Source organism: Triticum dicoccoides, chromosome 4A, assembly GCF_002162155.2.
Source record: "Triticum dicoccoides isolate Atlit2015 ecotype Zavitan chromosome 4A, WEW_v2.0, whole genome shotgun sequence".
Classification (NCBI taxonomy): domain Eukaryota; kingdom Viridiplantae; phylum Streptophyta; class Magnoliopsida; order Poales; family Poaceae; genus Triticum; species Triticum dicoccoides.
The window spans coordinates 91,871,276-91,897,573 of record NC_041386.1 but is presented as its reverse complement, the minus strand read 5'-3'; the positions used below and the strand labels follow the sequence as shown (position 1 = coordinate 91,897,573).

General features: G+C 47.2%; 2 protein-coding genes across 2 annotated transcripts; one reads left to right on the top strand and one right to left on the bottom strand.

Annotated features, from left to right (window-relative positions):
• The first annotated feature begins 6,315 nt into the window (after positions 1-6,315).
• LOC119285174 (putative metallophosphoesterase At3g03305) lies at positions 6,316-10,416 on the top strand. Its single transcript, XM_037564405.1, has 4 exons — positions 6,316-6,674; positions 7,435-7,676; positions 8,476-9,993; positions 10,075-10,416. Exons 1-4 carry the CDS (start codon positions 6,413-6,415, stop codon positions 10,195-10,197), a joined length of 2,145 nt encoding a protein of 714 aa, XP_037420302.1. The 5' UTR covers positions 6,316-6,412; the 3' UTR covers positions 10,198-10,416.
• A 428-nt stretch (positions 10,417-10,844) lies between these two features.
• Positions 10,845-18,226, bottom strand: LOC119283431 (dynamin-related protein 4C-like). The gene is made up of 2 exons (XM_037562984.1): positions 16,855-18,226; positions 10,845-11,503 (listed from the first exon to the last, which is right to left on the bottom strand). The coding sequence occupies exons 1-2, from the start codon at positions 18,224-18,226 to the stop codon at positions 10,845-10,847; spliced, it is 2,031 nt and encodes a 676-aa protein (XP_037418881.1).
• Between the last annotated feature and the right edge of the window lie 8,072 nt (positions 18,227-26,298).

The following is a 26,298-nucleotide window of genomic DNA, read 5'->3' as shown; positions in this document are numbered from 1 at the left end:
CGGAACACGGAGACCGAAAGGTCGAACACGAGTCGTATGGAAGATACGATCAACATGAGAATGTTCACCGACGATGACTAGTCCGTCTCACGTGATGATCGGACACGGCCTAGTCGACTCGGATCGTGTAACACTTAGATGACCAAAGGGATGTCAAATCTGAGTGGGAGTTCATTATAATTTGATTAGATGAACTTAATTATCATGAACTTAGTCTAAATATTTTACAATATGTCTTGTAGATCAAATGGCCAATGTAGTATTCAATTTCAACGCGTTCCTAGAGTAAACCAAGCTGAAAGACGATGGCAGCAACTATACGGACTGGGTCCGGAACCTGAGGATCATCCTCATAGCTGCCAAGAAAGATTATGTCCTACAAGCACCGCTGGGTGACGCACTTGTTCTCCCTGCAGAACAAGACGTTATGAACGCTTGGCAGGCACGTTCCGATGACTACTCCCTCGTTCAGTGCGGCATGCTTTACAGCCTAGAGCCGGGGCTCCAAAAGCGTTTTGAGAGACATGGAGCATATGAGATGTTCGAAGAGCTGAAAATGGTTTTCCAAGCTCATGCCCGGGTCGAGAGATATGAAGTCTCCGACAAATTCTTCAGCTGTAAGATGGAGGTAAATAGTTCTGTCAGTGAGCACATACTCACTATGTCTGGGTTACATAACCGCTTGACTCAGCTGGGAGTTAATCTCCCGGATGATGCGGTCATTGACAGAATCCTCCAGTCGCTTCCACCAAGCTACAAGAGCTTTGTGATGAACTTCAATATGCAGGGGATGGAAAAGACCATTCCTGAAGTATTTGCTATGCTAAAATCAGCAGAGGTAGAAGTCAAGAAGGAACATCAAGTGTTGATGGTCAATAAAACCACTAAGTTCAAGAAGGGCAAGGGTAAAAAGAACTTCAAGAAGGACGGCAAGGTAGTTGCCGCGCCCAGCAAGCAAGCTGCCGGGAAGAAGCCAAAGAATGGACCCAAGCCCGAGACTGAGTGCTTTTATTGCAAGGAAAGTGGTCACTGGAAGCAGAACTGCCCCAAATACTTAGCGGACAAGAAGGTCGGCAAAACCAAAGGTATATTTGATATACATGTAATTGATGTGTACCTTACCAGTAATCGTAGTGACTCCTGGGTATTTGATACCGGTGCCGTTGCTCATATTTGTAACACACAGCAGGAGCTGCGGAATAAACGGAGACTGGCGAAGGACGAGGTGACGATGCGCGTCGGGAATGGTTCCAAGGTCGATGTGATCGCCGTCGGCACGCTACCTCTACATTTACCTACGTGATTAGTTTTGAACCTCAATAATTGTTATTTTGTGCCAAGTTTGAGCATGAACATTGTATCAGGATCTCGTTTAATTCGAGATGGCTACTCATTTAAATCCGAGAATAATGGTTGTTCCATTTATATGAGAGATATGTTTTATGGTCATGCTCCGATGGTGAATGGTTTATTCTTTATGAATCTCGAGAGTAATGCTACACATATTTATAGTGTAAGTACCAAAAGATGTAAGATTGATAGTGATAGTCCCACATACTTGTGGCACTGCCGCCTTGGTCACATAGGTGTCAAACGCATGAAGAAGCTCCATGCTGATGGACTTTTAGAGTCTCTTGATTACAAATCATTTGACACGTGCGAACCATGCCTCATGGGTAAAATGACCAAGACTCCATTCTCAGGAACAATGGAGCGAGCAACCAACTTATTGGAAATCATACATACTGATGGCTGCGGTCCAATGAGTGTTGAGGCTCGCGGTGGCTATCGTTATGTTCTCACCCTCACTGATGACTTGAGTAGATATGGGTATGTCTACTTAATGAAACACAAGTCGGAGACCTTTGAAAAGTTCAAGGAATTTCAGAGTGAAGTTGAGAATCAACGTGACAGGAAAATCAAGTTTCTACGATCAGATCGTGGAGGAGAATACTTGAGTCACGAGTTTGGTACACACTTAAGAAAATGTGGAATAGTTTCACAACTCACGCCGCCTGGAACACCTCAGCGTAATGGTGTGTCCGAACGTCGTAATCGCACTCTATTAGATATGGTACGATCTATGATGTCTCTTGCTGATTTACCATTATCTTTTTGGGGCTATGCTTTAGAGACTGCCGCATTCACTTTAAATAGGGCACCGTCGAAATCCGTTGAGACGACACCGTATGAATTGTGGTTTGAGAAGAAACCTAAGCTGTCGTTTCTAAAAGTTTGGGGATGCGATGCTTATGTCAAGAAACTTCAACCTGAAAAGCTCGAACCCAAGTCGGAAAAATGCGTCTTCATAGGATACCCTAAAGAAATTGTTGGGTATATCTTCTACCTCAGATCTGAAGGCAAGATCTTTGTTGCCAAAAATGGGTCCTTTCTGGAGAAAGAGTTTCTCTCGAAAGAAGTAAGTGGGAGGAAAGTAGAGCTTGATGAAGTATTACCTCCTGAACCGGAAAATGGCGCAACTCAAGAAAATGTTCCTGAGGTGCCTGCACCGGCTAGAGAGGAAGTTAATGATAATGATCAAGATACTTCTGATCAAGCTCCTACTGAAATTCGAAGGTCCACAAGGACACGTTCCACACCAGAGTGGTACGACAACCCTGTCTTGGAAATCATGTTGTTAGACAACAGTGAACCTTCAAACTATGAAGAAGCGATGGCGGGCCCGGATTTCGACAAATGGCTAGAAGCCATGAAACCATGAAATACGAGATAGGATCCATGTATGAAAACGAAGTATGGACTTTGACTGACTTGCCCATAGAACGACGAGCCATAGAAAATAAATGGATCTTTTAGAAGAAGATAGACGCGGATGGTAATGTGACCATCTATAAAGCTCGTCTTGTCGCTAAGGGTTATCGACAAGTTCAAGGGGTTGACTACGATGAGACTTTCTCACCGGTAGCGAAGCTGAAGTCCGTCCGAATCATGTTAGCAATTGCCGCATTTTATGATTATGAAATTTGGCAAATGGACGTCAAAACGGCATTCCTTAATGGTTTCCTTAAGGAAGAATTGTATATGATGCAGCCGGAAGGTTTTGTCGATCCTAAAAATGCTGACAAGGTGTGCAGGCTCCAACGCTCGATTTATGGGCTGGTGCAAGCATCTCGGAGTTGGAACATTCGTTTTGATGAGATGATCAAAGCGTTTGGGTTTACACAGACTTATGGAGAAGGCTGTGTTTACAAGAAAGTGAGTGGGAGCTCTATAGCATTTCTCATACTATATGTAGATGACATACTTTTGATGGGAAATGATATAGAACTTTTGGACAGCATTAAGGCCTACTTGAATAAGAGTTTTTCAATGAAGGACCTTGGAGAAGCTGCTTATATATTAGGCATCAAGATCTATAGGGATAGATCGAGACGCCTCATAGGTCTTTCACAAAGCACATATCTTGATAAGATTTTGAAGAAGTTCAAAATGGATCAGTCCAAGAAAGGATTCTTGCCTGTTTTGCAAGGTGTGAAATTGAGCTCAGCTCAATGTCCGACCACGGCAGAAGATATAGAAGAGATGAGTGTCATCCCCTATGCCTCAGCCATAGGTTCTATTATGTATGCCATGCTGTGTACCAGACCTGATGTAAACCTTGCCATAAGTTTGGTAGGAAGGTACCAAAGTAATCCCGGCAAGGAACACTGGACAGCGGTCAAGAATATCCTGAAGTACCTGAAAAGGACTAAGGAAATGTTTCTCGTTTATGGAGGTGACGAAGAGCTCGTCGTAAAGGGTTACGTCGACGCTAGCTTCGACACAGATCTGGATGACTCTAAGTCACAAACCGGATACGTGTATATTTTGAATAGTGGGGCAGTAAGCTGGTGCAGTTGCAAGCAGAGCGTCGTGGCGGGATCTACATGTGAAGCGGAGTACATGGCAGCCTCGGAGGCAGCACATGAAGCAATTTGGATGAAGGAGTTCATCACCGACCTAGGAGTCATACCCAATGCGTCGGGGCCGATCAAGCTCTTCTGTGACAACACTGGAGCTATTGCACTTGCCAAGGAGCCCAGGTTTCACAAGAAGACAAGGCACATCAAGCGTCGCTTCAACTCCATTCGTGAAAATGTTCAAGATGGAGACATAGAGATTTGTAAAGTACATACGGACCTGAATGTAGCGGATCCGTTGACTAAACCTCTCCCTAGAGCAAAACATGATCAACACCAGAATTCCATGGGTGTTCGATTCATCACAATGTAACTAGATTATTGACTCTAGTGCAAGTGGGAGACTATTGGAAATATGCCCTAGAGGCAATAATAAAAGCATTATTATTATATTTCTTTGTTCATGATAATTGTCTTTATTCATGCTATAACGGTATTATCCGGAAATCGTAATACACGTGTGAATACATAGACCATAATATGTCCCTAGTAAGCCTCTAGTTGACTAGCTCGTTGATCAACAGATAGTCATGATTTCCTGGATATGGACATTGGATGTCATTGATAACGGGATCACATCATTAGGAGAATGATGTGATGGACAAGACCCAATCCTAAGCATAGCGTGAGATCGTGTAGTTCGTTTGCTAGAGCTTTTCTAATGTCAAGTATCTCTTCCTTTGACCATGAGAGCGTGTAACTCCTGGATACCGTAGGAGTGCTTTGGGTGTATCAAATGTCACAACGTAACTGGGTGACTATAAAGGTGCACTACAGGTATCTCCGAAAGTATCTATTGTTTTATGCGGATCGAGACTGGGATTTGTCACTCCGTATGACGGAGAGATATCACTGGGCCCACTCGGTAATGCATCATCATAATGAGCTCAAAGTGACCAAGTGTCTGGTCACGGGATCATGCATTACGGTACGAGTAAAGTGACTTGCCGGTAACGAGATTGAACGAGGTATTGGGATACCTCCGATCGGATCTCGGGCAAGTAACATATCGATTGACAAAGGGAATTGCATACGGGGTTGATTAAATCCTCGACATCGTGGTTCATTCGATGAGATCATCGTGGAGCATGTGGGAGCCAACATGGGTATCCAGATCCCGCTGTTGGTTATTGACCGGAGAGCAATCTCGGTCATGTCTACATGTCTCCCGAACCCGTAGGGTCTACACACTTAAGGTTCAGTGACGCTAGGGTTGTAGGGATATGTATATGCAGTAACCCGAATGTTGTTCGAAGTCTCGGATGAGATCCCGGACGTCACGAGGAGTTCCGGAATGGTCCGGAGGTAAAGATTTATATATGGGAAGTCCTGTTTCGGGCATCGGGACAAGTTTCAGGGTTATCGGTATTGTACCGGGACCACCGGAAGGGTCCGGGGGGTCCACCGGGTGGGTCCACCTGTCCCGGGGGGCCACATGGGCTGTAGGGGGTGCGCCTTGGCCTACATGGGCCAAGGGCACCAGCCCCACATAGGCCCATGCGCCTAGGGTTTGAGGGAGGAAGAGTCCTAGGAGGGGAAGGCACCTCCTAGGTGCCTTGGGGGGGAGGGAAACCCCCCTTGGCCGCCGCCCCCCTAGGAGATTGGATCTCCTAGGGCCGGCCACCCCCCCTTGGCCCTCCTATATATAGTGGGGGAGAGGAGGGACTTCATACCTGAACACCTTGGCCTTTGGTTGCCTCCTTCTCCCTCTCTAACACCTCCTCCTCCTTCATAGTGCTTGGCGTAGCCCTGCCGGAGTACTGCAGCTCCATCAACACCACGCCGTCGTGCTGCTGCTGGTGCCATCTCCCTCAACCTCTCCTCCCCCCTTGCTGGATCAAGAAGGAGGAGACGTGGCTGTTCCGTATGTGTGTTGAACGCGGAGGCACCGTCCGTTCGGTGCTAAGATCATCGGTGATTTGAATCACGTCGTGTTCGACTACATCATCCCCGTTCTTTGAACGCTTCCGCTCGCGATCTACAAGGTACGTAGATGCATCTAATCACTCGTTGCTAGATGAACTTATAGATGGATCTTGGTGAAACCGTAGGAAAATTTTTGTTTTCTGCAATGTTCCCAACAGCATGATCATGTAACATAATGATATTCTGTCGAGCTATCCAGCTAAAATTGAGCGAGCCAATATTGGGTCAAGATCGGCTCGTTTCTCGATCAATCTACATAAAATGTTCAAACTCAGCTCATTTCTTTTTAAGTCGATCTCGAGTCGAGTCAAAAAACGAGTCGATCTCGAGCAGCTCACGAGCCTCGAGCTTTTCTTGCAGCCTTAGTCTTCGCCCTAAAAAAAACCTAGTGTCCCTGCCAAATTAAAAAAAAAAAACTGGAGTCCCTGCCTCGCTGAACGCCAACCTCTTCGCCCCAACTAACACGCAACAGTATCACGGCATCGTTTTTTTTTCTTCTGAAGTATCACGGCATCGTACGCACGATCCCAGCCGGATCTTCCACCGGCGGCAAGAGCTTCCCAGCGATGGCCTCTCCTCTCATACTTCCCCTCCTTCTCCTCCTCCTCATCCTGCCGCTTTCCGCCCCATGGACGGCGGCCGACGACGACGGGGCGGTGGCGAGGTCGGCCTTCCCCATGGACGGCGACGTAGCGTGGGTGGTGCAGGTCAGCGACCTCCACATCAGCGCCTACCACCCGGACCGCGCTGCCGACCTAGCGAGCCTCCTCGGCACCGCCCTTCGCACCATCCGCCCCCACCTCCTCCTGGTCTCCGGCGACATCACCGGTGCGCCCTCTCCGCCTATCTCCATGAATCTTGAATCCGCGGGACACAGCGTTACAGCTTTCGCAATTGGTGCCCCAATAGTTCGTTTGATGCGCTATTTCCTAATTTCACACGAATTTCCTACGGTCATGCAATGATATTTGGCACTCCGAGTCTAGTTTATGAGGATAAATGATTATGAAGCATACAAACTTGTTAAAAACCGAGTCAAATATATTTGAACACCCTGAATTGGAACTTATCATTCGTGATGTAACATACTGTGCGACGATGTAAAATTTGGAACAACTCCAGAGATGTTAGGTGCTACTGATGTTCAGACTGGATGGTTTGTTTCATCTTGACTGACTGTCTGGAGAGTCTAGTTTAGAATTAGTTCGTCGACCTTTAATTCTTCACTCCCCAATAGCAGCATAGAACAAAGCGGCCTTGATACAGTAGAAAGAGATAAATTGGTTAATAAAACTCAGAATTGGTGGTAGCTGGAAAATTTAAAAGTTGAACTGAATCGAATTGTTGGCCTACTGGAACGGTTTTCTTGGATGATCTCATCTTTTCATTCTTTGCTTCTGGTTATAAGAGAGAAATTTTCAGACCAGCATATCCATACTTGGTTACATATATTCTACAGTATATGGTAAAGAGAACTCCTCTGATATATGAAAATAATTATAAACAGATGGTATAAGAACGTATATGCTGTCGTTCCTGTAATTCTTTGAACACTTCACTGATTGTATTATAACTTCCATCTTGTTAGATGCAAAAAATAGTAAAAGAACTACATCCAGACAGGATGCAGATGAATGGATTACATACAAGAAAACTATTGATGCAATTGTTGCAAAAGGCGGTATTGATAAGAGGAGGATATTTGATATTAGAGGCAATCATGATACATATGGAGTTCCCTATAGAGGAAGCGAGTTGGACTTCTTTTCAACTTACAGTGTTAACTCACAGCTTGGCCAATTAAGCACCATTAATAGCATAATCCTCCAGGTACGGTTCGTTGCTTTGTCAGCTCTCCTTGTGAAGCATGTTCAACTTTTTCAAGATGGCTGTGTTTTAACTAATAATGCTGTGATATGTTTCCCCTGGCTTTTCGAGGTGTAACCTTTAACAGAATTGCTGGCAGAATTTCCATGTTAACATTATTATCTACTAATTTTACAGTGCAATTGATTGCGATAAATGATTATGCATATGAGAGAGCACATTGTCTTGAACAAATTTCCTTGTCAACTGGTACAATAAGAAACTAATGTTCGAATATCAATATGATAATATCAATCTTTTGTGAACTGAGTGTAGGTTGAGACATCAATAATAAGTTATAAAATATGACATGCATATACAAGTACAATTGGACTTGAGGAGTAATATACTAATGCCGCTGGAACCTTTGTGGTACAGACATAAACTATTGCCACATTGCTGACACAGGAAATGCATTAGTGTGCAGCACTGCAAAATATGTTCATCTGCCTACATGAGTATACTATATAGTTAAATAACAAAACCAACTCTTATTCTTCTCAAGCAGTCATTTTTATTGTGAAGAACCAAGTGTTCCATGGTATCTGCACCTTTTAGTTTCTTTCAACCACCTGGCATATATTTAAGTCTAATCGGATCACAACAATACCAGAGAGAAGCATTTGGTAGAATTTTCGACTCCTAGTTTGAATTGAGTTTATATGGATCTAATTGTGCATGATACATTCTCATGATTACATATATGTATGTTAATCGTACTTGCAATTCCGGAACTGATATTTTGTCCTAAAAGGTATTATAGGGAGATAGAAATTATCTATTCCTGGGCATAGATGATACAATGAGTGTTGGCATTCGGTTTCCTTCTAATTTATTTGGACACCCAACTGATAAGAGGATAGAAGCAGTTAACTCAGAATTACAGTACTGGACCAATCATTCTAATGTTCCGATTACAAAAGTTGTATTTGGACATTTCCCTATGTCGTTTACTACTTCGTCTGAAGTAGGACAGCGTTACGAAAGTGTGTTTGCAAGGCATTCAATTTCAGCATACCTATGTGGCCATCTGCATGCGAAAGTTAGTAATCAGCTTTGGAGGCATCATCAAATGAGAACAAAAGAGCGCTCTTCAAGCTTTTGGGAATGGGAACTTGGAGACTGGAAAGAGTCCAGATTGATGAGGATTTTAGCAATAGACGGAGGCGCAGTCTCTTTCATTGACCATACGTTAAAACAGCCATTCCAAACTTCTATCTTGATCACCTATCCAACAGATTCAAGAAATATGAATATATTGGAATCAAACAAGGGGCCACCTAGAAATGATATAAACGCTCTTGTTTTCTCTGAAGAACTTATTGTCAATGTGAGTGCAAGAGTTTTTGATTCTCATAATGAGTTCAAGATAGTTGAGGAGATGCCTCTGCAACTTGTTGCCAACTCTTCTGGTCACAAACCTTTCTTCCATGCCATGTGGAATGCTAAAAATTACAGAAGTCCGTCTCCTACTCGCTACTGGTTGCAAGTGTTTGTGCTAGATTCTAATGGTAAGAAGACTGTAAGTGAGCGAAGACCATTTTCAGTTGAGGGCAAGATAGCGATTCTACACCGCCCATGGCTCAACCGTTTGATATTTGAAATTGAATGGGAAGACGCTTATAGAGTTCTTCTCTGGAGTAATTTGGCCTTCACCATTCTGTTGTTGCTCATTCCCCAAATCCTGTACCATTTTTTAAAGAAAAAGTCATCATATCAAAGGTGGGCCTTGTCAGTTCTAACATCCCCTGTCCAGCAGCGAAAGGCTTGGTTTTGGTTGGTCTTGTTTTTAATGGAGGGTGCAAACAGCAAACCGTTCTGGTTTTCTTTGTCCCTGTATGTTCTTTGGATCACCCAGATGCCGTGGTTTTGGGGTCATGCAACATCTGAAAATGGAGAAATTGCTCAAATGTACATATCTGGATGGAGCGTACCTTCTTTTGGTATGGCAAACTACAAGCTGAGCAGCCCAGATGTGATGGTGATCACCCTGCCTTTCCTATACCTGGTGGTTGTCCCTGTAGTAGTCCTTGCATATGGCTTGTTTGCAGAAAGGGCCGCGGCTTATTTGCAGTACCATAGAAGAGCAGAAGACAGAGCTAACACAGCAGATACAACCGCTGAGGCAGCACGCTTTCTGCCAGGTTCTCCAGCTCCAGGAGCTTTAATGAACCTATCTTGCAAGAACAAGATAAAGTTTGTGTTGATCAAATTTTTTGGTGGCTGGACAAGGAGGATAATTCTACTCGCGTGTTTGATCACGGCCATGATACATTTGAAGGTTTGTATTTCTATTAGCCCAGCTTTCTAGTGTAGATTTTTCACATTTTAGTGTTAACATAAGAGTTTTCTCTTTGTGCAGCTTTCTTCAATGTTAATGTCAGCCTATGGGTCAACACCAGTTGCCTTGTCTCCTCCATTAACATGGATGCCACTATTACTATTAAGTGTTGCTGCCTACTGTACAATGCTCCCTGTAGGTTAGCGTAGAACCCAGAACTGTACATTTCTGAAGTGAACTGTGGTTGGGTACTTTCTCGTGTTGTACCCTTTACATTCAAGAAATTAGAATATGTATGCTGGAGAAGAAACTCGTTTTATGCATATGCTAGGTTCAGACTCTACATATAAAACCATGAAATCCCAACAGTTGTTTCTTGGTATCTTGGTGCCCTGTCAAACTAGTATGAAAATGGTTCAAGTACGATATGCTTAAAAATTGCGAACTAAGCTACCTCGTTTGCCTTGAAGATCATATAGGATAAAACAGATAAATAAAATAATATTGCATGACCTACTATAAAAACTGTGGATGCTAGGTAATTACAGATTGAATAACTTAGAAAACATGATGCACATGACAGTATGATCCATAACTGAACATAGCAAGTTTGTGAGGAATTAATAATGATCATAACATAACAGAACATCACTTGCTAACATAGAACCACAGCATAATTGACACTGCATCAGTCATCACCAGAAATACTAAAGAAAATGCATAACATAACTGAGCATACAGCCATAGCATGGCTCATAACATAACTGAACATGAAGCATAGCATAGTTCACCGAATCGCACCATCCAGAAGACAAGTCCTAGGGACATCACACACACTGATGCCCAACTACCTAGATTTCACCCGACGCACTGATCCTGTCCATGATGTTGGCCACGACCTCCTTGGACTGCCGAAGCAGCACGATGCTCTTCTTGAGGCGCTCACGCTTGGTGCCACTGCCAGGCGACGGCATGAGCATCCGCTCCACCCCTGCCAGCTTGTTACCCAAAAGCTCGTCAGACAGTTCCCTCTCGAGCTCACTCTCCACGAGCCGCTTGACGCCACGAAGGACGTGCAGCGCCAGGCCGTCGATGAGCCGGAGCACGATGATCTTCCAGTAGGCGGTCACGCGCGCGCTCAGGTCAAACGCCTGCCCTGCCAACTCAGAATTCACCCTCAGATGCGACACGTCCACTTCTCCAAAGCCTACCAGGTTAAGAAGGGTGGACTTGGAGGTGTCCACCACAGCGTCCATAAACTTCTCATGACTTTCCATGATCTCGTACCAAGTCTTCATGTATTCAGGATTAGCCGTGAAATCAGCTACCAGCTCCATCTCCATCAGCTCCTCAATGTGCTGCGCGGATCGCGCACGCGCCTTCTCCATCAGCATCTGGACTGCACGGCGGCAGGATGACTGCACCTGAGGGAAGTTGTCGGCATGCTGCAGAACTACCTTTGACACCAAGTCCTCCACATACTCCCACACCTCATTGACAAGATCGTGCGTGTAAGACAATAAGTTTTGGGGAACCAGCACAACCCTCTAGGGGTGGCTTATCTCATTATATATAATGGTTGTGTTATAATATGTACCATATACATACATAGGTACAGAAGCTATACATAGTCTAACACCCTCCCTCAATCTTAGCCACTTTCTAAAGAACTGAGAAGGGTAAGATTGCGCCTACAAGCCTCAAACTGTGGCAGCGGTAAAGGCTTAGTGAAGATGTCTGCAAGTTGATCCTTAGATGAGATAAACTTGATCTGGAGTTGCTTCTGTGATACACGTTCCCGTACAAAGTGATAGTCAACTTCAATGTGTTTCATTCGGGCATGAAATACTGGATTTGCAGAAAGGTATGTAGCACCGATGTTATCACACCAAAGAATAGGAGGCTGTGGTTGAGACAAACCCAACTCCTGAAGCAAAGACTGCACCCAAATAATCTCTGCAGTAGCATTAGCCACAGCCTTGTACTCAGCTTCAGTACTGCTACGTGACACAGTAGCCTGTTTCCGAGCACTCCAGGCGATCAAATTAGAGCCAAAGAATACTGCATAACCCCCCGTGGATCGCCTGTCATCTGGGCTACCAGCCCAATCTGCATCAGAGAAGGCCGAAAGGACCCGAGAGGAAGTTGGCCGAATATGCATACCAAATGTCAGGGTGAACTGAACATAACGAAGAATGCGTTTAACAGCAGCCCAATGAGTATCTCTGGGAGCCTGAAGATACTGACAAACCCTGTTAACAGCATAAGAGATATCTGGTCTCGTGATCGTCAAGTACTGAAGTCCACCAACAATGCTCCTGTACTCTGTGGCATCCGCAGGAGACAAAAGCTCACCATCAACAGCTGTTATCTTGTCGGTAGACGACATGGGTGTGGTGGTCGGTTTGCACTTCAGCATGCCAGCTCTCTATAACAACTCCAAGGAGTACTTCTTCTGCGTAAGGACAAGACCAGTAGCACGAGAAGTGACCTCAACTCCAAGAAAGTAGTGAAGCTTCCCAAGATCTTTGACCGCAAAATCAGCACCAAGAGAGCAGACAAGAGCATCAGCAGCATACTGAGAAGAGCTGACAAGGATAATATCATCGACATATACCAAAAGATACATAGTGACTTCTGGCTTCTGTAGAAGAAATAACGAAGTGTCAGCAGTAGACGGCACAAACCCATGAGCACGAAGGGCAGAGGCAAGGCGGGCATGCCAGGCACGAGGAGCTTGCTTCAAACCATATAGTGCTTTGGAAAGACGACAGATATAGTCAGGATGATCAGGATCAGAGAAACCAGGCGGCTGTTTCATATAAACCTCTTCCTCCAAAAATCCATGTAGAAAAGCATTCTGCACATCAAGTTGACGAAGTGACCAACCACGAGAAACAGCAATGGAGAGAAGAAGCCGAATAGTGGTAGGCTTGACGAAGGACTGAAGGTGTCCTCATAGTCAAGACCATGACGCTGCCGAAAACCGCGAGCAACAAGTCGCACTTTGTAACGCTCAATAGATCCATCCGAATGCTTCTTCACTTTGAATACCCATTTTGAGTCAATAACATTTACCCGTGGTGGTGGAGGAACGAGAGTCCATGTCTTGTTACGAAGAAGAGCATGAAACTCCTGCTCCATAGCCTCTCGCCAATGTGGAATGCGCAGGGCAGCCTGATATGAGCGAGGCTCAGAAGATGGATCCGCAACAGCAGCAGCCAAACAAGCAGCCAACCAAGCAACCGTACCATCCTTACGTTCCTTAGGTTTGAAAATGCCACTGCGACTGCGTGTATGTGGTCGGGACACAGGAACCACCAAGGTCGACGGAGCAGCCTGCAACGGGCTGGAGGACGGCGACGTTGACGAGTCAGCCGGTGACGAGGAGCCAGTCACGGTAGCCTCGGACTCGGTTGGCGAAGAAGGCCGACCCACCGGCGAAACCGGCAGAGCAGACGAAGCAGCTGGCGACTCCGGCATCACAGACCGGGCCGATGGCGAGCTCGGCATAGTGGGCCGTGGCGCGGCCGGTGTCGCGGGCCGATCCGCTGATGAAGGCGACGTGAGGACCCGAGCCGCGGGCGAAGATGGCGTGACGGGCCGAGCCGCAGGCGAAGACGGCGTGACGGGCCGAGCCGCGGGCGACTCGGCGGCCGCTGGCGAAACGGACCGAGCAGTGGAGATGCTCGGCGCGACGGGCTCGTCGGGTGACCATGCATGGGCACGCGAATCGATGCCATGCAACATAGGGCGATCGACGTGCCCACCAGAAGACGACGATGATGATGGTGAATCCTCCAACAGCTCCAAACGAGCTCCACGTCCGGTTCCTGCACCATGGTTAGGTAACAGCAAAGGAGAGTATGCAACATCATCAAATTGGTCAGAAGCAACAGAGGATGAATGCAGGGATGGTGGTTCGACAGTGGACACAGGAAGGTTGGCAAAGGGAAAAACATGCTCATCAAACACGACGTCCCGAGATATATAGACACGATTAGTGGGAACATGAAGACATTTGTAACCTTTATGAAGAGAGCTATAGCCAAGAAAAACACACTTCTTAGAATGAAACTCAAGCTTGCGCTTGTTATATGGACGAAGATGCGGCCAGCAAGCACACCCAAATACCTTGAGAAAGGTATAATTAGGTTGTTCATTAAGGAGAACCTCAATGGGAGTCTTCATGTTTAAAACACGAGTAGGAGTACGGTTGATGAGAAAGCATGCAGTGATGAAAGCATCACTCCAAAACCGAAACGGAACAGATGCATGGGCCAAAAGAGTAAGACCAGCTTCAACAATATGACGATGCTTACGTTCGACTGAACCATTCTGCTGATGTGTATGTGGACATGCTAAACGATGAGCTATCCCAAGCGACTGAAAGAAAGAGTTGAGGTTGCGATACTCGCCCCCCCAGTCTGACTGGACATGAACAATTTTGTGCTTGAGAAGACGTTCAACATGTTTTTGAAACTGAACAAAAATATCAAACACATCAGATTTGCGTTTAATAAGGTAAAGCCAGGTAAAGCGACTATAAGCATCAACGAAACTGATATAGTAATTATGACCACTGACAGAAGTCTGAGCAGGACCCCATACATCTGAAAACACAAGTTCTAAAGGATGTTTCACCTCACGACTGGACTCCGAAAAAGGAAGTTGATGACTCTTCCTCTGCTGACAAGCATCACACACTGCTACATCTTTATGACTAGACAAACTAGGAAGCTCATGACGACGCAAAATATGACGGACAATAGGTGTGGCCGGGTGACCAAGACGAGCATGCCACTGTGACGGAGAGACCCGAACTCCACTAAAAACATGAGCGACACCAGGATGCTCCAGACGGTAGAGGCCCTGGCACAACCGCCCACTAAGAAGAATGTCCCTCGTGCCCCGATCCTTAATAAAAAGATCAAAAGGGTGAAATTCACAAAGCACATTATTATCACGTGTGAGTTTAGGAACTGAAAGAAGATTACGGGTCACAGATGGAACTCGAAGAACATTGCGAAGCTGAAGACTCCTATTGGCATGTCTAGTGAGAAGAGATGCTTGACCAATATGAGAGATGTGCATACCTGCTCCATTGGCGGTGTGGATCTTGTCGGAGCCATGATAGGGTTCACGAGTGTGAAGCTTCCCCATCTCGCTGGTTAGATGCTCTGTCGCCCCAGAGTCCATGTACCAGTGTGGATCGATGGAGTAGGACTGAGTGTGTCCCTGTTGCTTCTGCGGCGCGGGACGATTAGCCATGGCGACCTGACGGGCATTGTTGCGTGTATCTTTGCCGTCATTGCCAAGACCAAGGAAGCTTCGCTGGAAGCGCTTATGACACTTGGAGGCCCAGTGCCCATCACGGCCACAAAGCTGACACACACGTGGACCGCCAGCCCCCGGTAAGGTCGCAGTAGGTGGGGGGGCCGAGGCGGGCGACGGTGGCAGCCCCAAGGGAGACCGGGGTGATGAAGAAGAGCGGCCACCCTTGGTGGCGGCGTTGGCCGAGAGGGAGCCAGTGCCCCTGGTGCGGCGAGTCTCGACCCGTTGCTCAGTGAGAAGGAGCCGAGAGAAAACCTCGTGTGCCAGCATGGGTGTCGAGTTGCCCCGCTCGTTGATGATCTCGACTAAGGCATCATACTCCTCATCAAGACCATTGACAATAAACGAGTTGAACTCGGAGTCGGTGAGGGGCTGTCCAATGGAGGCCAATGTGTCGGCGAGGCCCTTGACCTTGTTGTAGAACTCAGTGGCAGTGGAGTCAAGCTTCTGACACTCTCTAAGCTGACGACGGAGTGCAGAGACACGAGCCTGGGACTGCGCTGCAAAGGTGCGCTCAAGGATGGTCCAGGCCTCATGAGACGTCTTCGCGAAGACAACAAGGCCGGCAACTGCCGGCGAGAGCGACCCCTGGATGGAGGAGAGGTTCGCCTGGTCCTGCCCCGTCCAGACGCGATGGGCCGGATTGTAGACCGGACCGTGCACGCTGTCTACCAGCGCGGGTGGGCAGGGAAGCGATCCGTCGACGTAGCCTAGCAGGTAGTGACTCCCCAAGAGCGGGAGAACCTGCGCACGCCAGAAGATGTAGTTGTCGGCGGAGAGCTTGATGGTGATGAGATGGCCGAAGTGAAACGGCGGCGGCGAAGACAATCCCATCGAGGAGGCTGCCTGGGGTGCAAACACCATGGAGGCAGCCGGAGGCACCGAAGCCGATGCGGGAGGAGGCGGGACCGCAGCCAGGGCGGGCGCCGCAAAGCTCGCGGCCGGTGCGGACGCCGCAAGGCCCGCGGCCGGTGCGGACGCCGCAAGGCCCGCGGCCGGGGCGGACGCCGCCAACCCCGCCAGCGGGGCAGTGTGATCCGCTTGCGGCAGGAGCGGCGGGACGACGCCTGCGGAGTCCGCAGCGGACGGCGGTGCCGCGGTGTGGACCACGAGGTCACGCCCAAGCGAGGGCGCCGGCGGCGTGGAGAAGACGGAGCCGATGCTCCTTGTCCCGGTCGGAGCCGGAACAGAGACGACATCGAGCGGGAGGTTGAGCAGAGCCGCAAGAGAGGCCGGGAGGAAGCCCGCAGCAGTGAAACCGGTGGTGGCGGCGCTCGACATGGCGGCGGCGCGATCGGTGGCGCGGCAGCGGCGGTGAAGGCGGCGGCGGCTGCGGCGGCGGTGCGGGTATTAGGGTTTAGAAGCGGAAGCGATCGTAACCTAGCGTGATACCATGTAAGACAATAAGTTTTGGGAAACCAGTACAACCCTCTAGGGGTGGCTTATCTCATTATATATAATGGTTATGTTACAATATGTACCATATACATACATAGGTACAGAAGCTATACATAGTCTAAGAGTGCGGTATCTGCATGACGGTCTCCACCTTCTTCTTGCGCAGGACCTGGAACGCCGATCTTGGCAGGAAGTTGGGGAGGTTGACGCCCTTGGTCTCCTCCAGAACTCTCACCTCCTCCATCAGGAACAGGCCGCCACGCCCTGGGACTTCTACAGGCAGCTTCTTTGCGTATGCATTGAGCATCTCCGCGATACGGGCCGTGCCGTGGAAATGGCAGTCATCAGGGAACTCATCGAACTCGCCCCTCACCAGTATCTTCTCCAGGGAAGAGCACACCTGCTTGACAATACGAATAAACTCTCTCACCGCGTCAGCGACGCTAACAAGATCAGGCGGCATCTGGTTGAGCTCGGTGCTGCTCCGGCTAAGGCGGTCGTTGATCTGCTTGACGATGCCCGGGAGGCACTTGGCGATGATGGTCGCCTGAATCTGCATGAGTCGCTGCGCAAGCACAGGAATGCCCACCATGGACTTCTCGATCTTGGACAGCAGATGGTGGTACTTGAACAGCTTCTCCTCCTCTACACGAGCCTGGTCATAGGTCTCGTCCCCGATGCGGTTGCGGACACAGACGTACCCGAGGCCAATGTTGACGTCGTCCATGGTGACCTTCTCGAGCAGGCCCTCGGGGGACTTGTCCACCTTGGTGACCACTGCAAGCGTGCGCTCACCAGTGCGGTCCACCTGCTGCGACATGCGGATGGACTCGCACGTCGGGAAGTCGACCGTGGCAGAGAGCACGTTCAAGATAATGCTCTCTTTCGGCGAGATGTAGTCCTTGATGATCTTGGCGATCTGGTCGTAGATGTCGTCGGGCTGCCCTTTGACCGGCACGCGCGTGATGCCGGGGAGGTCGACGAGGGTGAGGTCGGGCACGCCCCGCTTGCGCACGACGAGGGTGATGGGCGCGTCGGAGATCCCCTTGCCCGACCCGGCTATCTCCGCGGTGGCGGTGTTGATGGCGTCCGCGACATTGGCCTCCGTGGTGGTCACCACGCGGCCGTTGATGTGCTCAAGCTGCAGCACCGGCGAGTCGGCGGAGGGGTCGTCCTGGAGCCGCATGACGAGCGGCACGCGGGTGCAGATGCCCTGGCCGCGAGGGAGGCTGATGCCGGCCAGGGACTCAAGGACGCTCGACTTGCCGCTGGACTGGTCGCCGACAACCACGATCGTCGGGAGCTGGATGCCCTCCTGCGTCACCTTGAGGTGGCGCAGGCGGTCCACAGCGTCGAGAAGCGGCCGTATCTGGTCGTTGTACGACGCGGCGATTGCGCTCCCGGTCACGGCGCTGGCCGCGGCCTCGCCCTTGCCGTCGCTGATCACCATCTGGAGATTCTTGGACGAGTCTGAAGCTTTGTTCTTCTTTGAGCTCGGCATGTCTGGAGCTAGGGCGGGGTGGCAGGGAGGTGAGGAGGAGCGTGCTGGTTCTTCCGGGAGGCGGGTCGATTTATGGTGGGGAAGGTTTGGGCGGGGAGATGAAGCGGCTGGGGCTCCCACCTCGGAATGCGAGGGGGCTTTGCGCGCGTTGGGGAGTTGTAGCGTCGGGGCGCAGCAGCTTGGAAGCATTCACCCCCCGGCGCTGGCCGTTCCGACTTCTCAGTTTTCTTTCCTCCATTTTCTCCGGAGAGTTCCCCATATACCCAGTGACGACCCCTCGAGTTCGGATCTTCACAGCCAGGTTAAAGGGCCGAATTAGGCTATGAAGCTGACGGCCCACATATGGGCATTGGGTGGCCGAAATTCGGGAGCTCCTTTTTTTTTGGGCTCCTAATCGGCGCTTGTCACGTGAATGCTCTATGGGCCGGCCCAGGTACCCCCAGCTCCCTGAATGAAACTTGGTACAGGTAGAAAGAAAACCAGAAACGTTTTTTTAGTATTTCAAAAGTTTGTGAAATAAGAAACTGTTCGCAGGTTTGAAAGAAACTCACGAATTAGAAAAGACTCCATTGAATTTTTTTGAAAAAAGAATTCATCTATTAAAGGAAAAAAAACCAAAATTTTGAAAAAAGTACATCGATCTTGAAGAAAAAGTTCCCAATTTTGAAAAAGTTCGTCGATCTAGAAGAAAAGGTTTACAAATTTGAACAAGTTCATCGATTTTTTAAAAAGACTCATGAATTTTAAACAAAATCATGGATTTTTTTAAATCACAAATTAGAAAAAAAAACATCGATTTTGAAAAACTTCATGAATCTAAAAAAAATAACTGATCTAAAAAAAGTTCATCAATTTTAAGAAGGATCAAAAATTTGAAAAAACTTCAACAAACTGAAAAAAGTTGACGAATTTGAAAAAAAGTTCATTGATTTTGAAGAAAAAATCACAAATTTTGGGAAGAAAGTTCATGAATTTGAAAACAAATCATCAAATTATGAAAAAATGTTCATCAATTTTGGAAAAAATCACAAAATTAAAAAACATGTATTTAAGAAGACTAAAAAAAAGAACGGGAAAAAGAAAAAAACGAATAAAACCAACACCCACGCAATAAAAAGGAAAAAACAAAGTATTCATGCATAAGCGGGTGAGATGGCCTAGTGGTTACATCTATTCTTTTCTTGGCGCCTTGCCCAATAGTCCTTGCCTACCGGTGACCTATTACACCAACGCAACATGGCAACAATGAGTGTTTGCTGCTTATGCAGAGTCGTGGATAGCTGGCACCATTCTCTACTAGACCGCGACATGTCCAGAAGCACTTGGGCTCTCTTTGATGAAACAATGGTGGAGCATATGCTGCTGCACTGGGAGTCCAAAGCAAAGAACTGGTTGTTTGGTATGAATGACAATCTTCCATCTACCGAGTCCACTAGAATGATTATCACGTTGCGGGCAATTTGGAGCGCTCGCCGCAAAGTAATCCACGAGGACATCTTCCAAAGCCAAGTCAGGATTCATGGTTTTGTCTCTTCCTACCTATTCACGGAAAGTTTTTGGATAAGATGTGGGTGGCTGGGTGATGTCTACTACACAACCTTTTTCTTGTAGACGTTGTTGGGCCTCCAAGTGCAGAGGTTTGTAGGACAATAGCAAATTTCCCTCAAGTGGATGACCTAAGGTTTATCAATTCGTAGGAGGCGTAGGATGAAGATGGTCTCTCTCAAGCAACCCTGCAACCAAATAACAAAGAGTCTCTTGTGTCCCCAACACAACCAATACAATGGTAAATTGTATAGGTGCACTAGTTCGACGAAGAGATGGTGATACAAGTGGTATATGGATGGTAGATAAAGGTTTTTGTAATCTAAAAATATAAAAACAGCAAGGTAACTAATGATAAAAGTGAGCACAAATGGTATTGCAATGTGTTGAAACAAGGCCTAGGGTTCATACTTTCACTAGTGCAAGTCCTCTCAACAATAACAACATAATTGGATCACATAACTATCCCTCAACATGCAACAAAGAGTCACTCCAAAGTCACTAATAGCAGAGAACAAACGAAGAGATTATGGTAGGGTACGAAACCATCTCAAAGTTATTCTTTCCAATCAATCCGTTGGGCTATTCCTATAGGTGTCACAAACAGCCCTAGAGTTCGTACTAGAATAACACCTTAAGACACAAATCAACCAAAACCCTAATGTCACCTAGATACTCCAATGTCACCTCAAGTATCCGTGGGTATGATTATACGATATGCATCACACAATCTCAGATTCATCTATTCAACCAACACATAGGACCTCAAAGAGTGCCCCAAAGTTTCTACCGGAGAATCACGACGAAAACATGTGCCAACCCCTATGCATAGGTTCATGGGCGGAACCCGCAAGTTAATCACCAAAACATACATCAAGTGAATCACGTGATATCCCATTATCACCACAGATACGCACGGCAAGACATACATCAAGTGTTCTCAAATCTTTAAAGACTCAATCCGATAAGATAACTTCAAAGGGGAAACTCAATCCATTACAAGAGAGTAGAGGGGGAGGAGAAACATAAGATCCAACTATAATAGTAAAGCTCGCAATACATCAAGATCGTGCCAAATCAAGAACACGAGAGGGAGAGAGAGAGAGAGAGAGAGAGAGAGAGAGAGAGAGATCAAACACATAGCTACTGGTACATACCCTCATCCCCGAGGGAGAACTACTCCTTCCTCGTCATGGAGAGCACCGGGATGATGAAGATAGCCACCGGAGAGGGATTCCCCCTCCGGCAGGGTGCCGGAACGGGTCTAGATTGGCTTGCGGTGGCTACGGAGGCTTCTGGCGGTGGAACTCCCGATCTATTGTGCTCTCGGATGTTTTTAGGGTATATGGAGATATATAGGTGGAAGAAGTACGTCAGGGGAGCCACGAAGGGTCCACGAGGGTGGAGGGCGCGCCCCTGCCTCATGGCCTCCTCGTTGCTTCCCTTACATGGACTCCAAGTCTCCCGGGTTGCTTTCCTTCCAAAAATAAGTTCCGTGAAGTTTCAAGTCAATTGGACTCCGTTTGATTTTCCTTTTCTGTGATACTCTAAAACAAGGGAAAAAACAGAAACTGGCACTGGGCTCTAGGTTAATAGGTTAGTCCCAAAAATAATATAAAAGTGTATAATAAAGCCTATAAACATCCAAAGTTGATAATATAATAGCATGGAACAATAAAAAATATTAGATACGTTGGAGACGTATCAGCATCCCCAAGCTTAATTCCTGCTCGTCCTCGAGTAGGTAAATGATAAAAACAGAATTTTTGATGTGGAATGCTACCTAACATATTTCTCTAAGTAATTCTTCTTTATTGTGGCAAGAATATTCAGATCCATAAGATTCAAGACAAAAGTTTAATATTGACATAAAAATAATAATACTTCAAGCATACTAACTAAGCAATCATGTCTTCTCAAAATAACATGGCTAAAGAAAGCTATCCCTACAAAATCATATAGTCTGGCTATGCTCCATCTTCACCACACAAAGTATTTAAATCATGCACAACCCCGATGACAAGCCAAGCAATTGTTTCATACTTTTGATGTTCTCAAACTTTTTCAATCTTCACGCAATATAGTAGCGTGAGCCATGGACATAGCACTATAGGTGGAATAGAATGGTGGTTGTGGAGAAGACAAAAAGGAGAAGATAGTCTCACATCAACTAGGCGTATCAACGGGCTATGGAGATGCCCATCAATAGATATCAATGTGAGTGAGTAGGGATTGCCATGCAAGGGATGCAATAGAGCTATTTAAAGACATTATAACCGCACATCTTTCCAGCCCTCTGAGGCCACTGCTGTTTTTGGCCATCGGATCTGCACTAATAGGCATTTGTGGCCGTTGGTTTTTTAGTCCCGCATCGGCTTCATTGACGAACAGAGGGCACCACACTGGCTGGGCCGCTGCTCCCGAAACAAAACCTGTGCTCTGCTGTTGTTTGGGCCTATGGGCCTTACCTCTGCGAGCAATGAAGCCTAGAAAAACGCAGCGTACCTAGCCTCCGACGAAGCAAGCGTTCCCAGCCGCCGCGCAGTCGGGCTCATGGATCTGTACGATGCAACAGACCTGCGCCTGGTATTTCTCAAAAACAAAAACCTATGCGTCGGCCATGCGATGGCAACTGCACCTACCGAGGGAGCGACACGAGTCACCTCGCTAGGCGACGCTACGAGGAGATGGCGGGGCAGGGAAGCGTTGGCTTCAATTGGAGTATAATTTGACAGTAATTGAGGTTGTAAATCGCAATTGCTGCTACCCATTAATAGTGATTGACGCGGACCAAGCAATATCGATCGACAGTTCAGCACTTCAAGCATCCTGCGGTGGGGAGTAATGGCGATGAAGCCCATATTCCCTTTGTGTAACCGTCACTGACAGTGGAGGTGCGTTACTTGCTCTAGAGTCCTTCATATATTTTGCTCCATTGCTTGTTGCTTCATTTCTTTCATGTGGCATTTCCTTCCACTCCTATCTTCTCCCTCCTGGTCCATTTGGCTCCTCGGCTCAATGTTTTCTTGCTGAGGGATTCGCTTGTTTGCTTGCTATATAGATGGAGTATTCGCTTCTGATTAATAGCCTTTGGCGTTGGATGATCTTGCTTCATACAAATTGTGTTTCTGTGGTGCTTGAGGTGACAACTAAATTGTGTTTCCGTGGTGCTTGAGGTGACAACTATGATCATGACCTTTCTATGGTATGATTGGCTACACCCTGCTCTCATCGAAGTTTGGACATGGCTTCTAGGAAGTTAGCTTTTTTTAATTCCCTGTAATTCTTTATCTTTGTTCCTTCCAAGAAATATAATCGGTATACAGCCCAGAGTATATCATATTATGTTGCTTCCTTGGGGTGTCTTCACATGAAGGACATTTGGAATTTGGTATCCAATCAGGCATATATTAGCTTTTGTAATTGACAAGGCCACAATGTTAGATGAAGCTATACTGCACTATGCATAATCCAATTTGAAATCACATTTTCTACATGGTCTCTTACTTTCCTTTTCCCACTACCAATTGTGCCACAAATTTCTTGTGCGCCTTTTCCTTACCGAAAATCTCGATAGCGAAATAAAGATATCACTGTTTCAGAAGGAAATTAATACCCTCAATTTTACCTAGATTCTTTCGCATGTAATTTGCAAAATCATCGTATGCTTTTTTTCATGAGTTATTGGTCTTAGTTTTTTGAGGATTGCATGCGCTTGCTGTGGAATAAGTGGGAGTTTTCATTATTTCTTAGTTTTTTGAGGATTGCATGTGCTTGCTGTGGAATAAATGGGAGTTTTCATTCTTTCCAACTGGACGAGCGCCGGATATCTGAAAATAATTATGCCCCAAAAGTGACAAGATACATACACCATTAAGTAGTCTGATTTCGACTGTGATAGCATCATATGTCAGTTAGTGAAAGGAGCATAGGCATGGAGTCGATAAGAGAATATTTTTCTATTACGATGATGATATTTAAAGTGAATAAATAAGATTGTATCGAAGTGCTAAGGCTGAGAGATGAATCTCCATATGAATTGATGTTTCTAAAGATTAAAAGAAAAGAGAAATACAGAACCTAAATGTGATATGAATAGCATACCTACTGCAAGTTTGTGACGGTTGTTCCATCATGAAAACCATACTGTACAACTGTAGCCTCATCCAGGATACATTGGCTCTCCATGCTATTGGGCAGAAATTGTTGGAAAACATCACCTTGATCGCTAAATTATGACGTGCCTATTCTATTACTACATCAACCAGTGTTGTGACATTGTACATGGATTAGCTCTCTTCATTGTATACAAATTTACAACAGAATGTGTTTAAAACTGCTCCTCCTTGAAGTCTATACTCCTCTGTTATGGGCACCAAGTAATTAGTCATTTTGTTAGAATAAATCTGAGGCGCTCTGTCGATCTACCAAGGACCAAGCAATTACACAAGCATGGCACCGAGATTTGTTAACGAGGTTCACCATATGGCTACATCCCCGGGGCCTGACTACGGGCGCTCCTCCCCATGACACCTTCACAATACCGCACCCCGGTCGCCCTGGATGCCGGCACACGCCGCCGGCTCCCCCACGTACCTGTGCTATTATGTTGGCATAGGTTACATCGTGTGTCTACCTCCGATATATATGAGAGGCCTATGATACAAGTGTCTTATTAGGACAGAACTCCTACCCTGTCTACACATAGTCCAAAGCCAAGTCCAACTGTAACCTAACTTGTACAATAATATTTGACACAATTCTAACAAATCCGAGGCGCTCCGTCGATCTACCGAGGATCAAGAAATTACACAAGCATGGCACCGAGATTTGTTAACGAGGTTCACCATATGGCTACATCCCCAGGGCCTGACTACGGGCGCTCCTCCCCGTGACACCTTCACAATACCGTACCCCGGCCGCCCTGGACGCCGGCACACGCCGCCGGCTCCCCCGAGTACCTGTGCTATTATGTTGGCATAGGTTACATCGTGTGTCTACCTTCGATATATATGAGAGGCCTAGGATACAAGTGTCCTATTAGGACACAACTCCTACCCTGTCTACACACAGCCAAAGCCAAGTCCAACTGTAACCTAACTTGTACAATAATATTCGACACAATTCTAACAAACTCCACCTTGGCGAATATTCTCCACCACCTTGAATTCGTCCGTGCGTCGAACCTCCATGTACATCCAACTCGCTTTCTCATGAAGACCTGGGGCATTTTGAGGAAGCCTGAGGGAGTCCTGGATTAGGGGGTCTCCGGACAGCCGGACTATCTCCATTGGCCGGACTGTTAGAGTATGAAGATACAAGATTGAAGACTTTGTCTCGTGTCCGGATGGGACTCTACTTGGCGTGGAAGGCAAGCTAGGCAATACGGATATGGATATCTCCTCCTTTGTAACCGACCTTGTGTAACCCTAACCCTCTCTAGTGTCTATATAAACCGAAGGGTTTTAGTCCGTAGGACAACAACCACAACGTACAATCATACCATAGGCTAGCTTCTAGGGTTTAGCCTCTCTGATCTCGTGGTAGATCTACTCTTGTACTACCCATATCATCAATATCAATCAAGCAGGACGTAGGGTTTTACCTCCATCAAGAGGGCCCGAACCTGGGTAAAACATCGTGTCCCCTGCCTCCTGTTACCATCTGGCCTAGACGCATAGTTCGGGACCCCCTACCCGAGATCCGACGGTTTTGACACCGACATTGGTGCTTTCATTGAGAGTTCCTCTGTGTCGTCGCCGTTAGGCTTGATGGCTCCTACTATCATCGATAGCGATGCGGTCCAGGGTGAGACTTTTCTCCCCGGACAGATCTTCGTATTCGGCGGCTTTGCACTGTAGGCTAATTCGCTTGGCCATCTGGAGCAGATTGAAAGCTACGCCCCTGGCCATCAGGTCAGATTTGGAAGTTTGAACTATACGGCCGACTTCCGCGGAGACTTGATCTTTGACGGATTCGAGCCACAGCCGGGCGCCCCGCACTGTCGCGATGGGTATGACCTAGCTCTGCCGCCGAACAGTACCCCAGAGGCTGCACCCGCATCAGCTCCGACCCTTAGCTCGGAGCCAACTGCGCTAGTCGAGGACGGGTGGTTAGACACCGCCTCAGGGGCTACAGTCTCAACGGCGGTCGAGCCGAACACCATCCTAACCCTCTGCGCAGCCCGTGACTCCAAGGTGTCGGACTCTTTTCCGGACTCCGAACCATCCGCGCCCCTGCCAATCGAATCCGATTGGGCGCCTATCATGGAATTCACCGCCGCGGATATCTTTCAGCACTCGCCCTTCGGCGACATTCTGAATTCATTAAGGTCTCTCTCTTTGCCAGGAGAGCCCTGGCCGGATTATGGCCAATAGGATTGGGATGCGGACGACGAAGAAATTCGACGCCCACCCACCACCCACTTCGTAGCCACTTGTAAGGGCATATTTATCCCTAAGTGTTTTGGTGATTGATGACAACGCATTTGCAGACTAATCGTGTGCCTTGAGTATTCCAGACACTTC

Bases quoted from the DNA above. Each gene is read 5' to 3' on its own strand.
- LOC119285174 (XM_037564405.1), top strand. From the start codon at position 6,413: ATGGCCTCTCCTCTCATACTTCCCCTCCTTCTCCTCCTCCTCATCCTG. The intron at 7,677-8,475 runs GTACGGTTCGTT...AAGGTATTATAG, and splicing joins TTAATAGCATAATCCTCCAG to GGAGATAGAAATTATCTATT. The intron at 9,994-10,074 runs GTTTGTATTTCT...CTCTTTGTGCAG, and splicing joins CGGCCATGATACATTTGAAG to CTTTCTTCAATGTTAATGTC.
- LOC119283431 (XM_037562984.1), bottom strand. From the start codon at position 18,226: ATGCCGAGCTCAAAGAAGAACAAAGCTTCAGACTCGTCCAAGAATCTC. The intron at 11,504-16,854 runs CGCACTCTTAGA...TATTGTCTTACA, and splicing joins GGAGACCGTCATGCAGATAC to CGCACGATCTTGTCAATGAG.